This window comes from Mizuhopecten yessoensis, unplaced genomic scaffold, assembly GCF_002113885.1.
Source record: "Mizuhopecten yessoensis strain PY_sf001 unplaced genomic scaffold, ASM211388v2 scaffold7695, whole genome shotgun sequence".
Lineage (NCBI taxonomy): Eukaryota > Metazoa > Mollusca > Bivalvia > Pectinida > Pectinidae > Mizuhopecten > Mizuhopecten yessoensis.
In genome coordinates, this window is record NW_018407176.1 from 71,156 (window position 1) to 86,274 (window position 15,119).

A 15,119-nucleotide genomic window follows, 5' to 3' on the forward strand; every position below is an offset into this window, starting at 1 on the left:
TAAATCATCAACAACTTCACCTGTTACATCTAAATCATCAACAACTTCATCTGATACATCTAAATCATCAACAACTTCACCTGTTACATCTAAATCATCAACAACTTCACCTGTTACGTCATCGTCATCGATAACTTTATCTGTTACGATTTGTTATCGTAGATAAAGATGATCGGAGAATGACTATCGGACAATGGCACACTTTTTTTTTTCTCTGGATATCGCATTATTATATGATATTGTAAATAGCCGTTTTCACGCTTTCCCGGACTTCATATTAGTAGTAAAATGATGAAGGATATGCTTAGATGTCGGTGAGTTAAAAGATACAGTATATTTCCTTCCGGTCATTGGAAGTTTACGAAATGGAGTCCATGGGTGGATAGAAGGATATTGACGGATACAGTACCGTTGCACACTTCCGAATATCAGAAGAGTGTGTTATAAGACTCCGGCAACCACATTTCAAAACCAATCAATCTGCTGGTGGTCTATCAGTGTTGGCCGTAATCTAGTAACTAGAATATAGTCTCCTAAAATTTACATGACGTTCTCATTTAAGAATCAATTATTAAGTTTCAAAGGCACAATGAGTTTTCATTGCTTTGACCTTAAGTTCCACTGATGAGTCTCACATGGGTGAACTAGCCATATGGTGAGTCGAAATATATTCTTTTTTTGGATTTCAGCATCGACATGCTATTTTGTTTTAATAGAAGCTTAAATAGAATAGTAGTGAACATTTTGAAAACAGAAAACAAAGCGTCGCGCTGAACTTTTAAAAGTTTACCCTAAGATAGATTCTACTTTATCTATCACACAGGAGATAAGGATTATATTAGTTTGCCTGCTTCCTGTACCGCATATATGTAACTTGTATATAAGACAGTTTGCTACGTTAACGTTCTGCATCTGTAGTACGTGTATTTCATATATATGACTGATGCTTTGTTCCCGTATGACTGTTTGACAAATGTTGACACTTCATTTATTGTAATACTGCACATTCTACATCGGCAACGACATTTATAGCCATAAACGATATCAAGTGCTTTACAATATGTAGAAACGTCGTCGTCCCCTACAACACCATTAGGTAATCACTGGCATCGTCGTCTACTCTAATGAGATCTATTTCTTCACAGTCGTCACATACTTTAGCTACAGTAGATACACGTACATCGGCAGTACACCGTACACTTTCTGAAGTAAGGTACAACCCTCGAAAGATCCAATAATGTTGACACATCGACGACATCTGCTTCCGATCTTGAGATGCCTCGTATACTATTGAACTCACAATGTACAACCTCAACTACAACTGAATCCACATTTTCACAGTTATAACCTCATGTAGATGTCACGGAATCTCTTCGATCTACTTTGACGGAGTCCAAAGGCTCGCAGACCTTAGCTGCTCTAGACACTACAGACACTTTCCCGTGAACTATGGTGGAGTCCAAAAGTTCACAATCTGAGCAACTGCAGCTATCACATATTGGGGACACCACCGGATCTATGCTGTCTACAACAATAAATCGGCACCTTTATGACCATGTATATTTTAAATTTGGAAACGAATGTCCACATAAACAAAAGCTACTCTCATATAAGTGCCTTTTATGTAAACCACATCTAATTCCGGAAATTCATGGCATGTAGGATCAATGAAAGAACGGGCAAAACCAACAAGAAACCTCTACTATGAAACACTTGGCAATCTTCAAGTTTATAGACCTAAGGAACGATATCATAAATTACATCCATATTTAAAAGACTTGAATGTTATCAATTAGATTTATTAAAATCGAGACAAAAACTTATATCTTAATTGTTCATATTTTTTTGCATCAGAACAATTTGCGTAAAACTGTTTTCTCAAATTTATCTGTGAACGTTTTCATATATTGTAGCATCAGTGACAAGTACTGGATCAAACACAGTGCCGACAACAGAAATACATACACAGAGTGGTGACCAAGTATTGCTTACATCGAGTACTTCTGTCGATTATCAGCAAACAGAGTCTGGAACTTCTTCTGTCATGTCTATTGATGAACAAACATCAGTTAAGTCAAACACCGCTAGCATCGGTCAAACTACATCAAATCGCTTTTTCACGGACCAGACATCACAAACTTCAGGCCCAACTATCACGGACCACGTATCAGATATAGCTGCCACGGACCAAACACCAAGTGCAGCTCATACGGACGAAATACCAGACACAAGTGTCACGGACCAAATGTTAACGCCTTCAAGCAAAGGCAGTGTTGGCCAGGCATCCACTACATCAATCACATCTCTCGGGGACCAACCATTTTATACCTCAAACACAAATATCCGAGACCAACCATCAACTTCATCAGTCACACATTTTGAGGACCATTCGTCCACCAAATCAGACACAAAACTCGAGGACCATCCACCCACCTCATCAATCACAACAATCGGGGACCTACCATCCACTAAATCAATCGCAAATCTGGAGGACCGACCAGCTACCACATCAATCACAACTCTTTGGGATGAACCATCAACTACATCAGACAAACCTCATATGGACCAACCTTACACCACATCAATCACAACTCTCGGGGACCAACCATCCACTACAACAATCACAACTCTCGGGGACCAACCATCCACCAGATTAGACACAACTCTCCTCAAACAACAATCCACCACATTAATCACAACTCTCCTCAATCAACCATCCACAACATCAATCAAAACTCTCGAGGACCAACCATCAACTACATTTATCACAACTCTCGAGGACCTACCATCCACCACATCAGACACAACTCTCGAGGACCAACCATCATCTACATTTATCACGACTCTCGAGGACCTACCATCCACCACATCAGACACAACTCTCGAGGACCAACTCTCAGCTACATTAATCACAACTCTCGAGGATCAACAATCCACTTCATCAGACACAACTCTCCTCGATCAACCATCCACCACATCAATTACAACTCTCGAGGACGACCAACCATCTTCCACATCAGTTACAACTCTCGGGGACCTACCATCTACCACATCAGTCACAACTCCCGCGGACCAACCATCCACTACATCAGTTACAATTCTCAAGAACCAACCGGCCACCACATCATTCACAACTTTCGAGGACCAACCATCATCAGTCACAACTTTCGAGAACCAAATATCATCTAAATCAGTCACAACTCTTAGGGACCAACCGTCCACCACATCAATCACAATTTTCGAGGACCAACCGTCTACCACATCAGTCACAAATTTCGAGGACCAACCATCCACCACATCAGTCACAACTTTCGAGGACCAACCATCGTCTAAATCAGTCATCACTCTCAAGGACCAACAATCGACTACATCAGTTACAATTCTCGATGACCTATCATCCACCACATTAGACACAACTCTCGGGGACCAACCATCTACCACATCAATCACAATTCTCGAGGACCAACCATCCACCACATTAATCACAACACTTGAGGACCAACAATCTACTAAATCAACCACACCTCTCGGGGATCAATCATCCACCACATCAAACACAACTCGCGAAGAACTATCATCCACTACCTCAGTCACGATTCTTGGCCACCAACCATCCACTACATCAGTCACAACTATCAAGGACCAAACATCCCCCACACCAGTCACAACTCCCGCGGACCAACCATCAACTACATCAGTTACAATTCTCAAGAACCAACCGTCCACCACATCATTCACAACTTTCGAGGACCAACCATCATCAGCCACAACTTTCGAGAACCAACTATCATCTAAATCAGTCACAACTCTTGGGGACCAACCATCGACTACATCAATCACAATTCTTGAGGACCAACTATCCACCACATCAGTCACAATTCTCGACGACCAACCATCCACTACATCAGTTACAATTCTCAAGAACCAACCGTCCACCACATCATTCACAACTTTCGAGGACCAACCATCATCAGTCACAACTTTCGAGGACCAACCATCGTCTAAATCAGTCATAACTCTCAAGGACCAACAATCGACTACATCAATCACAACTCTCGATGACCTATCATCAACCACATTAGACATCACTCCCGATGACCAAACATCAACCACATCAATCACAACTCTCGCGGACCAACCCTCAGCTACATTACTCACAACTCTCGAGGATCAACAATCCACTTCATCAGACACAACTCTCCTCGATCAACCATCCACCACATCAATCACAACTCTCGAGGACGACCAACCATCTTCCACATCAGTTACAACTCTCGGGGACCTACCATCTACCACATCAGTCACAACTCTCGGGGACCAACCATCTACCACATCAATCACGATTCTCGAGGACCAACCATCCACCACATTAATCACAACACTTGAGGACCAACAATCTACTAAATCAACCACACCTCTCGGGGATCAATCATCCACCACATCAAACACAACTCGCGAAGAACTATAATCCACTACCTCAGTCACGATTCTTGGCCACCAACCATCCACTACATCAGTCACAACTCTCAAGGACCAAACATCACCCACAACAGTAACAACTCCCGCTGACAAAACATTCACCACATCAGTCACAACTCTCAAGGACCAACCATTCACCACATCAGTCACAATTCTCAATAACCAAATATCAACCACATCATTCACAAATTTCGAGGACCAACCATCCACTAAATCAGTCATAACTCTTAAGGACCAACCATCCACCACATCAGTCACAACTCTTGAGAACCAACCGTCCACCACATCAGTCACAACTTTCGAGGACCAACCATCGTCTAAATCAGTCACAACTATTGGGGACCAACCATCGACTTCATCAATCACAACTCTTGATTACCAACTATCCACCACATCAGTCACAATTCTCGAGGACCACCCGTCCACCACATCAGTCACAACTTTCGAGGACCAACCATCCACCACATCAGTCACAACTTTTGAGGACCAACAATCGACTACATCAATCACAACTCGCGATGACCTATCATCCACCACATCAATCATCACTCCCGATGACCAAACATCCACCACATCAATCACAACTCCCGAGGACCTACCTTCCACCACATCAATCACAACGGTCACGGAACAAACAATGATAACAGGAAATACAACTATTGTCGACCAACCATCCCGCTCTTCTCTTCTTGGCCAAACATCAACCGCAACTGTTGCGGACGACATATCCACATCATCAGGTACAACTTATACTTATGCTTTTCAAACATAATTTACAAAAGTCAAAGTGACCAATGGCATGTTTAGAACAACATAGCTTGTTGAGCAACTGAAGTTACCATGAAAACGGTCAAAAGCAAAAATAAGAAAAACAGTCACAACATATGTCCGGGACATTAAAACAATAACATGAATACAACTGCTTTGGCTTTTAACAATTAACAACAACCATAGACTACATTCCTCTGAAATTGTATTTTCAAAGAAATTATTTTCTTTGTCTAAGATATTTTACGGCAGCTATCCCATGCCTTCTATCTGTGCTATACTGATGAAAAACATTGCTTAGTGTTTCCCCCTCCTTTCTATTAACGCTCTGCTGAATACAGCGATGCATTTGTCTTTATACATTTTGTTTTCTTTTCCTTCTGTCGACGTTCTATTTATGAGAAGGATTACTTATTGACATATAGAATGTTTTCCTTTAATAAAGTTTTTATATATGTTCAGAATTGTTTTTTCACGTTTGAATTGAATCTGATGCTAAACTATAGACAATTATTCGTGTTTTATATAATGTTTGATATTGAGCCAAAAGGATGTTAAAGAATGCAGCTTTCTCGGTTTCTATAATACTTTTGTTACATGCGCTGTGTCACGTGTGATCAGGGCGAAATATAGTTGATATATTCGTAGCATTTGAATATGCATCCAGCGCATTTGCTCTCATTACAGTCTCTAGGTTAATTGATGGTATATGTTGTATAATCTACTGTGGCCACATGTTGCTAGTAAAATGAAATCAATATGTTACTTATAAATTATACCTGGAGATAGAGTTGTCATGTTTTATCTAATCTATCATGCCTGGTAATATATTTTATCAGTAAAACTTTGAAGTATTTTAATTTTGACCCGAACATTATCAAATGGATAAAACTTTTTCAGAACAATACACACTCCGCAGTGAATATAGGGGGGAATCTATCAAAAATGTTCAATATAGAACGGGGCTGCCGTCAGGGGGATCCGATATCTTCATATATTTTCATTTTATGTGCTGAAATTCTATCAATAATTTTGAAAAATAATAAAAAAATATCAAAGGAATACTTATCAGGGAAAAGGAAATCCTCTTTTCGCAATTTGCTGATGACACGTCTGTTATTCTAGATGGTTCAAACAAATCTTAAGATGAAATATTAAAAGCTCTCCAAGACCCAGGTAGTATGGATTAGCAGCAAAAAATACGGTGAAACACTTTTACTATAAATTTTGACTTAAAATGGGTAAGTACACGCTTCACCCTATTAGGCATAAAATATGATGTAGACCTACACAGAATTATCAAACTGACAAAAAGCTTGCAAAACTGAAGTTTTTAATATCGGTCTGGAACAAAAGAATATTTACACCAATAGGTAAAATAGTTGTTATCAAAACTCTACTAATATCGCAGTTTAATCATTTGTTTATATATTAAACAAATTAACAATACATCGTACAATTTTTTTATGGAATAGTAAACCCGATCAGGTAAAAAGGGTTATAATTATAAAAAAAACTATGAAGAAGGGGGGCTTAAAATGATACATCTAAAATCTTCCATAACTGCTCTTAAAGCAATTTGGATCAGACGGATATATAGAAAACTAGGAAGTTTTGATAAACATAAATTAGCAAATATTGGAATTGAGAAATTGAAAGAAATATCAAAAAATTGTAAAAATGTATTTTGGAAAGATGTTTTGGATGCCTGGTATAAAACTATCAATGCAAGCAAAATATACAAAACAAATATTAGTGAAAATCAAATATGGTTAACACTGAAATAAAAATAGATCGAAAAGTTATCTTCAATAATACATGGTATAAAAAAGGGGTACATTTTATCCACAACATTATTAAAAAAGATAGACCTTTATACAGCTTAAAAGAATTTCGTGCTATTTTTTATCAGAGTCTGCAAAATGTTATAGGATAGTTCTTAAGGAAGAACTGCCAAGATTTCGATTCAGAAAAAAAATATTATACTACCTAGTATACCCATAAATCTCAAGCTAATCCTAAGATGTAAAAAGGAGCCCATGAAATATATACCATATTAATCAAAAATGAAGTTAAACCCACCGCCCAAAATAAATGGATTCAAAATTTCAAGATACGTAGAAAAATATATACAAATATCCTTTCAATACCTGTATCAGTTCCAAACTACAATGGTTACAAATCAGAATAAATCATAGAATTCTAACCACAAACAATTTTTTATTTCAAATTGGTAGATTAGATAATAATATGTGCATTTTTTTGTAAAACTCATCCAGAAACAATAACACATATATTGTGGGATTGTGAAAAGGTATCTTATTTGATCGAAAATATAAGAATTATTATTATTGCTAAAAGTCTTGGTCTTCGATTTAATAAAAAAGAATTTATCTTTGGCAAGCAAATTGATAAATATGCAAATTTCAACTTGGATAACTTGATATTACTAACAATAAAACAATACATATATAAATCAAACTGCCTTGAAAAAGAACTCAATCTGAATGGTCTAAACAAACATATCAAATTCAAATTAAAAGCTCACAAAATTCTAATATCTAAAAGTAACATTAAAAATGAAAAACAGATTAACACACAAATACATCACTGATTGCAAATTTGAAAATTAAAAGATATTAAATGTAACATCTTTCTGACCTAGGTTTCCCATGTCCTTGTCTTTTGTGTGCATTTGAGTTTTGTCTGTGTACCTAATGTCACGAATACCAATTATTTAGTTATCATTTATTTATATTCTAATTTGTGTGGGTGTGTAACTGTAAGTGTATGTGTGTCTGTGTGTTTGTGTGTGTATACTTTTTTGTCTCTGTATATAGGTACATGCTTGATAAGTATTTATTCATAGTGAATTGAAAAACAACTAATAGCAACAACTCTTAAGGTTTAGGGGCTTTAACAACAATCATGTACCATATATGTTGTATCATGTTATGTAAAAAAATCATGTGAAAATGAATAATAAAAAAAGCCTGGTAATAGACATTTGTTGCGTAAATTTTACAGAGGTGACTTCAAGTGTTTCCTCAACAACACATTCTGGACGTTTTGTTGAGACTCAGAGCACAATTGAAACAACAACAGAAAGCCCAAGCACCAGTGAACCAGCTACTAAAGTGCCCACAACTTATGACCAACCAGAAACCACAACAACGCCAACGGATTCTGTTTCGACAATGGTAGGACCAGTGACCACGAGCCAAAGTCCAAGTGTTACGGAGCCGCTAACACTTACTGTTGGGACTCTTTCTCCGGCGGATGATTCGCAGACCATTTTCATAGCAGAAATGTCTGTGGTTGCGGAGTGGGATCCAGCTTACGATGATCCTAACTCGGAAGAATACAGGGATCTTCAACACGCCATCATTGCTTTTGTAAGTTTTCATGTGAATATTAAATTTTGTTTTTGGATTAGAATAACATCGAATGTAGTAGTACAGATACTAATAAACGAGTCAATAATATGTCTGGTCTTCCAAAATGTTATCATCAGTACACAATCCAAAAATCTTAAATCATGTTGATGCGATGCCATTGAAACTAAATGAAAACGTATGTTTTTTTTAGATCCTACAATTGTTCAGGGAAGCGCATATAGCAGACATTTTCAGCATAACTATTGTCACCTTTTCGTAAGTACTTCATTTTTTTTTCAACTTCATTGCATATTTTATACAATTGTATAGTCCATGTAATTTTCGAAGCGTAAATAATAAACAACATTTTTGACAAATGTGTTTTCGTATATTATGAGACTTGCAAGTTAAAAATATATAATGCATCTCATCACAGTAATATCTTGTATCAAAATTAGCTTACCACTGGTAGTTATTTAATCACGCAAGAAATTATTGATTTGCATATTAATTGCATTCAGGTTACCTCAACTCCAGACATGACTGAACAAACTAATCACAGTAGTTTATTTTTATAGTCTACTACATATATTTCCCAAACTGTCAAAAAAAGACGAGTTCTAACCAGTAATATTTCACTTAGCATGAAGTAGGATCTGCAAAGATATAGAATTTCATTTTGTTTTCATTTTGTAATTGCTTCTCAAATATTCTTATTCTCAACTCAGTTCTACGCTTTTCACTAACCAAAACAGGTAACATAATTTTAAATCTAATGGGCTGTCCTTCAGAGCCCTATTTTCTCAATCTTAACATTTGATGCATTCATCCAGAATACATATATTATCAATTTGATTTCGATATTAACAAGACACATCGGGCTATATTTGACGTACACAGATTACCGTTTACTGAATATGACATGTGCATTGCATTATTACACCAGACCGGGCAGTATTAATGTCGAGTATGAAGTCGTCATGAGTCACAAACAATATGAAGGAGACAGCTTACGAGAAGCCATAAAGAAAGCCTATGGAGACATCGTTTATCCGTCTATGATGTTGAAGGAGGATGTCATATCCTTTGTGGGTAAGTAGCTTATTGCATTATTCAATCAGACATGTGCTAGTACACGTTCTGCTTTGTTTTAGAAGTTCGTGAAGTTCTGTGTGTTCCTACCGTTGGTGTTGGTTATTGATCGTTTGATTTAACATGAACAATGGATATGTTTCTCAACATCATCCGCTCTAATTATTTAGATGAAACAAAGCCAAAGGAGGTCATAGAGTCAGACCTGCAAGATCCTTCGCCAACTCAGAGTGCCACGGTTGACCTATGCGCCACAAGGCCCTGCAATGGAAATGCAGTATGTCAGATGGCGGATGGTACCGCCATTTGTAGGTGTAAACTGGGCTACTTCTATAACCGTACTGAATGTACAGGTAAGAAGTGGTACTATATTGTCAACAAAATTATCAAATAAGAACTAAAAACTGTTTCAACTGTATCACGATAAGGTATTCGGATATATAATGAGTGTACATAGTTAACTTACTGTATAACCTCTTCGTTTGCAAAAATGAAATTACTTATTTAATTAATGAATGTACTGGCAATTATTGAACATCATCAAATACAAGAACAATGGCCGTTGGTATTACAACTATTTCCATGCATAGATAAAAACTAGGTTATATTCTTTTACAGATGTGGACGAATGTCTGGCCAGTTCCTCATGTCCGTCTCATTCTGACTGTGTTAACAACGAAGGCAGTTTCTCATGTCAGTGTAAGCCAGGTTTCGTGGTTACGACCGAAGGCTGTGAAGGTATGTTCTATATATATTCTGCTTTATAAGTAACATTGTCATTTATACTAAAGTTATGTACAGCATACTCTACCTCTGTTATCATTATACAGATATCAACGAATGTTTGGGAGGGCCGTGTGGAGATCATTCTCACTGCTACAACTCCCCAGGTACCTACCAGTGTGTCTGTCACCCAGGCTATAGGATGTTAGATAGTGCGTGCATAGGTAAGTCAATGCCAGATATTGTGTAGGATGTTGATATGTGTCTAAGAAATGTAAACGACAGTACTAAAGTGGTGTTTGCCAAAAGATGTTTTCATAATTTTTTGATTCAGAGTTTGACCGATACACTTGTTAAAAAATGTTACAATGTCCTTTTCTATTCGCTTAAAATAGACATTTAACAATCACATACATGGGTGATGGTTTAATTGATGCTCTCTATGCACGGTTTAAGTGATGTATATTGTAAGGATACATGCTGTACCAATGCCTTTCGTGTTAACAGACAGGGACGAGTGTCTTAGCTTTCCTTGTCCCGGCCACGCCCACTGTAACAACACCGACGGAAGTTACTTGTGTACTTGCTACGATGGATTCGTCAGTGTCGACGACAAATGCCTAGGTACGTCAGAAAAAGTCTAAAACTAATTTCATAATATGGTCACAATCGAACTATACTTACGGAAATATCCATATTTTTATGGTTTTTTTTTTGTACTTTGTTTCAGACATTAATGAATGCGAGAATGATCCGGCCAAGTGTCCAATTAACTCGGACTGTGTGAACATTGACGGTGGACACTTGTGTGTGTGTCGTAATGGCTTCAACAAGGCCAATGACACATGTGCAGGTAAAATTTACATATTAATGATAACGTGTTTATAAATAATCCACTTCAAAATCATGTAATTTCTTGTTAAGAATATTCTCATATGCGAAAATAATTAAAATGATCATTGAATAGCAAAATCCATGCATGGAACAGAATCCATACCTCCACAGTCCACTATCTGTATTTATTTCAAATGATTCATTTGATGTAATATCTTTATGAGAAATATCACCTCGCTCACGAGAAACAAACACTAAATAGAATGTCAATTGTCCACTGCTCTTCCTACCAGATTGGCAATGGAAAGTATACCCTTCTTTTCTTATTGGTTATCACTTATGTACAATCAAAGGTTGTACCTATCGCCGTCTGTTAAATATAATTCACAACTCGTGATATCGCTTTTAAGTAAACAAACAGTATGAGTTGTCCACTTCACATTTCTAGCGACTAGTCGTTGTTGATCGTTCACTTACAGACGTAGACGAATGTAAAAGTCAAGCGACGTGCCATTCTAACTCCAAATGCAGTAACACAGTGGGTAGCTACCAATGTGTTTGTGAAGACGGCTTCCAAGACAAGATCACTCACTGTGAAGGTCAGACAATTCACTATTTCCATATATTGCATTTTATTGTTCTTCCTGCGGAATTCAATCATTATATATATATAACACGCTTTATTGTGTTTTTATATGAAAGGAATAAAATTATAAAGAGGTTGTGATTGTAATAAATACTATAAATCCAATCGTTATAGTAACAGCTTCTAAATAAAACACTCTTTCAAAGTACTGTGATTTGTATACGATGTTATTTAGATAATACCAAATGAATCCTTTGTTAACATGTTAACATGTTGATTATTGGTTTAGATATAAATGAATGTCTAACTGGTTTTTGTGGAGACAATGCTGACTGTCTTAACACCAAAGGAAGTTACCAATGTTCGTGTAAGACTGGATACACCAACATCAATAACGTCTGTGAAGGTGAGTTATCCACATCCATTTTATATCCAAGCTCGCAAAAATGTCACGTCGTTTATTTTTGTTTTGGTCTGAAGAATTAAACAGCAAGTTATTTGTAATTCAACCTTATGTTGGTTCATGTGCGACAAGTAGAGCAGACCGCAGAGAGTAGAGCAGATCGCGACTGCGCATAGGCCATACCTACATAACACATTGTCGGAACTGGTCTCATTTCTACGCAGCAACATTGGAATGGCAGAACATTTCGATTGTCACTCGTACATTTTGGCAATTTTTGACAAATAACGTATTAAGTGATATATATATTTAATTTAATGTAACAGGCTATACATATTAATATATATTATTAAAAAAACACATTCAAAATCCATGTGATAGTTAAAATGTTAAAAAATATGACGTCCCAACACAACCTACGAGAATCGTCAAAATTTGTGGAGCAGCAAACATGGTGTTATAATGTCTATCTGGTTGAAGGCATGAGTATAGCAGAACACTCGTCCTATTGGTATATATTTGGTTGAAGGCATGAGTATAGCAGAACACTCATCCTATTGGAATATATGAGTATAGCAAAACACTCGTCCTATTGGTATATATTTGTATAGTAGAACACTCGTCCTATCGGTATATATGAGTAAAGCAGAACACTTGTCCTATTGGTATATATTTGGTTAAAAGCATTAGTATAGCAGAACACTCGTCCTATTGGTATGTATTTGGTTGAAGACATGAGTATAGCAGAACACTCGTCCTATTGGTATATATTTGGTTGAAGGCATGAGTATAGCAGAACTCTCATCCTATTGGTATATATGAGTATAGCAGAACACTCGTTCTATTGGTATATATTTGTATAGTAGAACACTCGTCCTATCGGTATATATGAGTAAAGCAGAACACTTGTCCTATTGGTATATATTTGGTTGAAGGCATGAGTATAGCAGAACACTCGTCATATTGGTATATATCTGGTTGAAGGCATGAGTATAGCAGAACACTCGTCCTGTTGGTATATATTTGGTTGAAGGCATGAGTATAGCAGAACTCTCGTCCTATTGGTATATATTTGGTTGAAGGCATGAGTATAGCAGAGTACTCGTCCTATTGGTATATATCTGGTTGAAGGCATGAGTATAGCAGAGTACTCGTCCTATTGGTATATATTTGGTTGAAGTCATGAGTATAGTAGAACACTCGTCCTATTGGTATATATCTAGTTGAAGGCATGAGTATAGCAGAACACTCGTCCTATTGGTATATATTTGGTTAAAGTCATGAGTAAAGCAGAACACTCGTCCTATTGGTATATATCTGGTTGAAGGCATGAGTATAGCAGAGTACTCGTCCTATTGGTATATATTTGGTTGAAGGCATGAGTATAGCAGAACACTCGTCCTATTGGTATATATTTGGTTGAAGGCATGAGTATAGCAGAACACTCGTCCTATTGGTATATATTTGGTTGAAGGCATGAGTATAGCAGAACACTCGTCCTATTGGTATATATTTGGTTGAAGGCATGAGTATAGCAGAACACTCGTCCTATTGGTATATATTTGGTTGAAGGCATGAGTATAGCAGAACACTCGTCCTATTGGTATATATTTGGTTGAAGGCATGAGTATAGCAGAACACTCGTCCTATTGGTATATATTTGGTTGAAGGCATGAGTATAGCAGAACACTCGTCCTATTGGTATATATTTGGTTGAAGGCATGAGTATAGCAGAACACTCGTCCTATTGGTATATATTTGGTTGAAGGCATGAGTATAGCAGAACACTCGTCCTATTGGTATATATTTGGTTGAAGGCATGAGTATAGCAGAACACTCGTCCTATTGGTATATATTTGGTTGAAGGCATGAGTATAGCAGAACACTCGTCCTATTGGTATATATTTGGTTGAAGGCATGAGTATAGCAGAACACTCGTCCTATTGGTATATATTTGGTTGAAGGCATGAGTATAGCAGAACACTCGTCCTATTGGTATATATTTGGTTGAAGGCATGAGTATAGCAGAACACTCGTCCTATTGGTATATATTTGGTTGAAGGCATGAGTATAGCAGAACACTCGTCCTATTGGTATATATTTGGTTGAAGGCATGAGTATAGCAGAACACTCGTCCTATTGGTATATATTTGGTTGAAGGCATGAGTATAGCAGAACACTCGTCCTATTGGTATATATTTGGTTGAAGGCATGAGTATAGCAGAACACTCGTCCTATTGGTATATATTTGGTTGAAGGCATGAGTATAGCAGAACACTCGTCCTATTGGTATATATTTGGTTGAAGGCATGAGTATAGCAGAACACTCGTCCTATTGGTATATATTTGGTTGAAGGCATGAGTATAGCAGAACACTCGTCCTATTGGTATATATTTGGTTGAAGGCATGAGTATAGCAGAACACTCGTCCTATTGGTATATATTTGGTTGAAGACATGAGTATAGCAGAAAACTCGTCCTATTGGTATATATTTGGTTGAAGACATGAGTATAGCAGAAAACTCGTCCTATTGGTATATATTTGGTTGAAGACATAAGTATAGCAGAACACTCGTCCTATTGGTATATATGAGTATAGCAGAAAACTTGCAATATTAGTATATATGAGTATAGCAGAACACTCGTCCTATTGGTATATATGAGTATAGCAGAACACTCGTCCTATTGGTATATAGCTGGTTGAAGGCATGAGTATAGCAGAACACTCGTCCTATTGGTATATATTTGGTTGAAGACATGAGTATAGCAGAACATTCGTCCTATTTGTATATATTTGGCTGAAGGCATGAGCATAACAGAACACTCGTCCTATTGGTATATATTTGGTTGAAGGCAT

The 15,119-nt window shown here is 37.1% G+C and overlaps 2 protein-coding genes across 2 annotated transcripts in view; both read left to right on the forward strand.

The window, feature by feature from the left end:
• Nucleotides 1-9,724, forward strand: part of LOC110454142 (mucin-3A-like) — a 14,707-nt gene extending 4,983 nt beyond the window's left edge. Inside the window, exons 2-6 of the mRNA XM_021503519.1 lie at nucleotides 2,018-4,454; nucleotides 4,518-5,219; nucleotides 8,275-8,642; nucleotides 8,836-8,900; nucleotides 9,571-9,724. Of these exons, the coding sequence (XP_021359194.1) occupies nucleotides 2,018-4,454; nucleotides 4,518-5,219; nucleotides 8,275-8,642; nucleotides 8,836-8,900; nucleotides 9,571-9,724 (3,726 nt within the window). The remainder of the gene's footprint in view (nucleotides 1-2,017; nucleotides 4,455-4,517; nucleotides 5,220-8,274; nucleotides 8,643-8,835; nucleotides 8,901-9,570) is intronic.
• Nucleotides 9,725-9,846: 122 nt separating this feature from the next.
• Nucleotides 9,847-15,119, forward strand: part of LOC110454143 — a 46,920-nt gene continuing 41,647 nt past the window's right edge. The window contains exons 1-6 of the mRNA XM_021503520.1: nucleotides 9,847-10,069; nucleotides 10,335-10,454; nucleotides 10,947-11,063; nucleotides 11,170-11,292; nucleotides 11,753-11,872; nucleotides 12,149-12,265. Of these exons, the coding sequence (XP_021359195.1) occupies nucleotides 9,847-10,069; nucleotides 10,335-10,454; nucleotides 10,947-11,063; nucleotides 11,170-11,292; nucleotides 11,753-11,872; nucleotides 12,149-12,265 (820 nt within the window). The remainder of the gene's footprint in view (nucleotides 10,070-10,334; nucleotides 10,455-10,946; nucleotides 11,064-11,169; nucleotides 11,293-11,752; nucleotides 11,873-12,148; nucleotides 12,266-15,119) is intronic.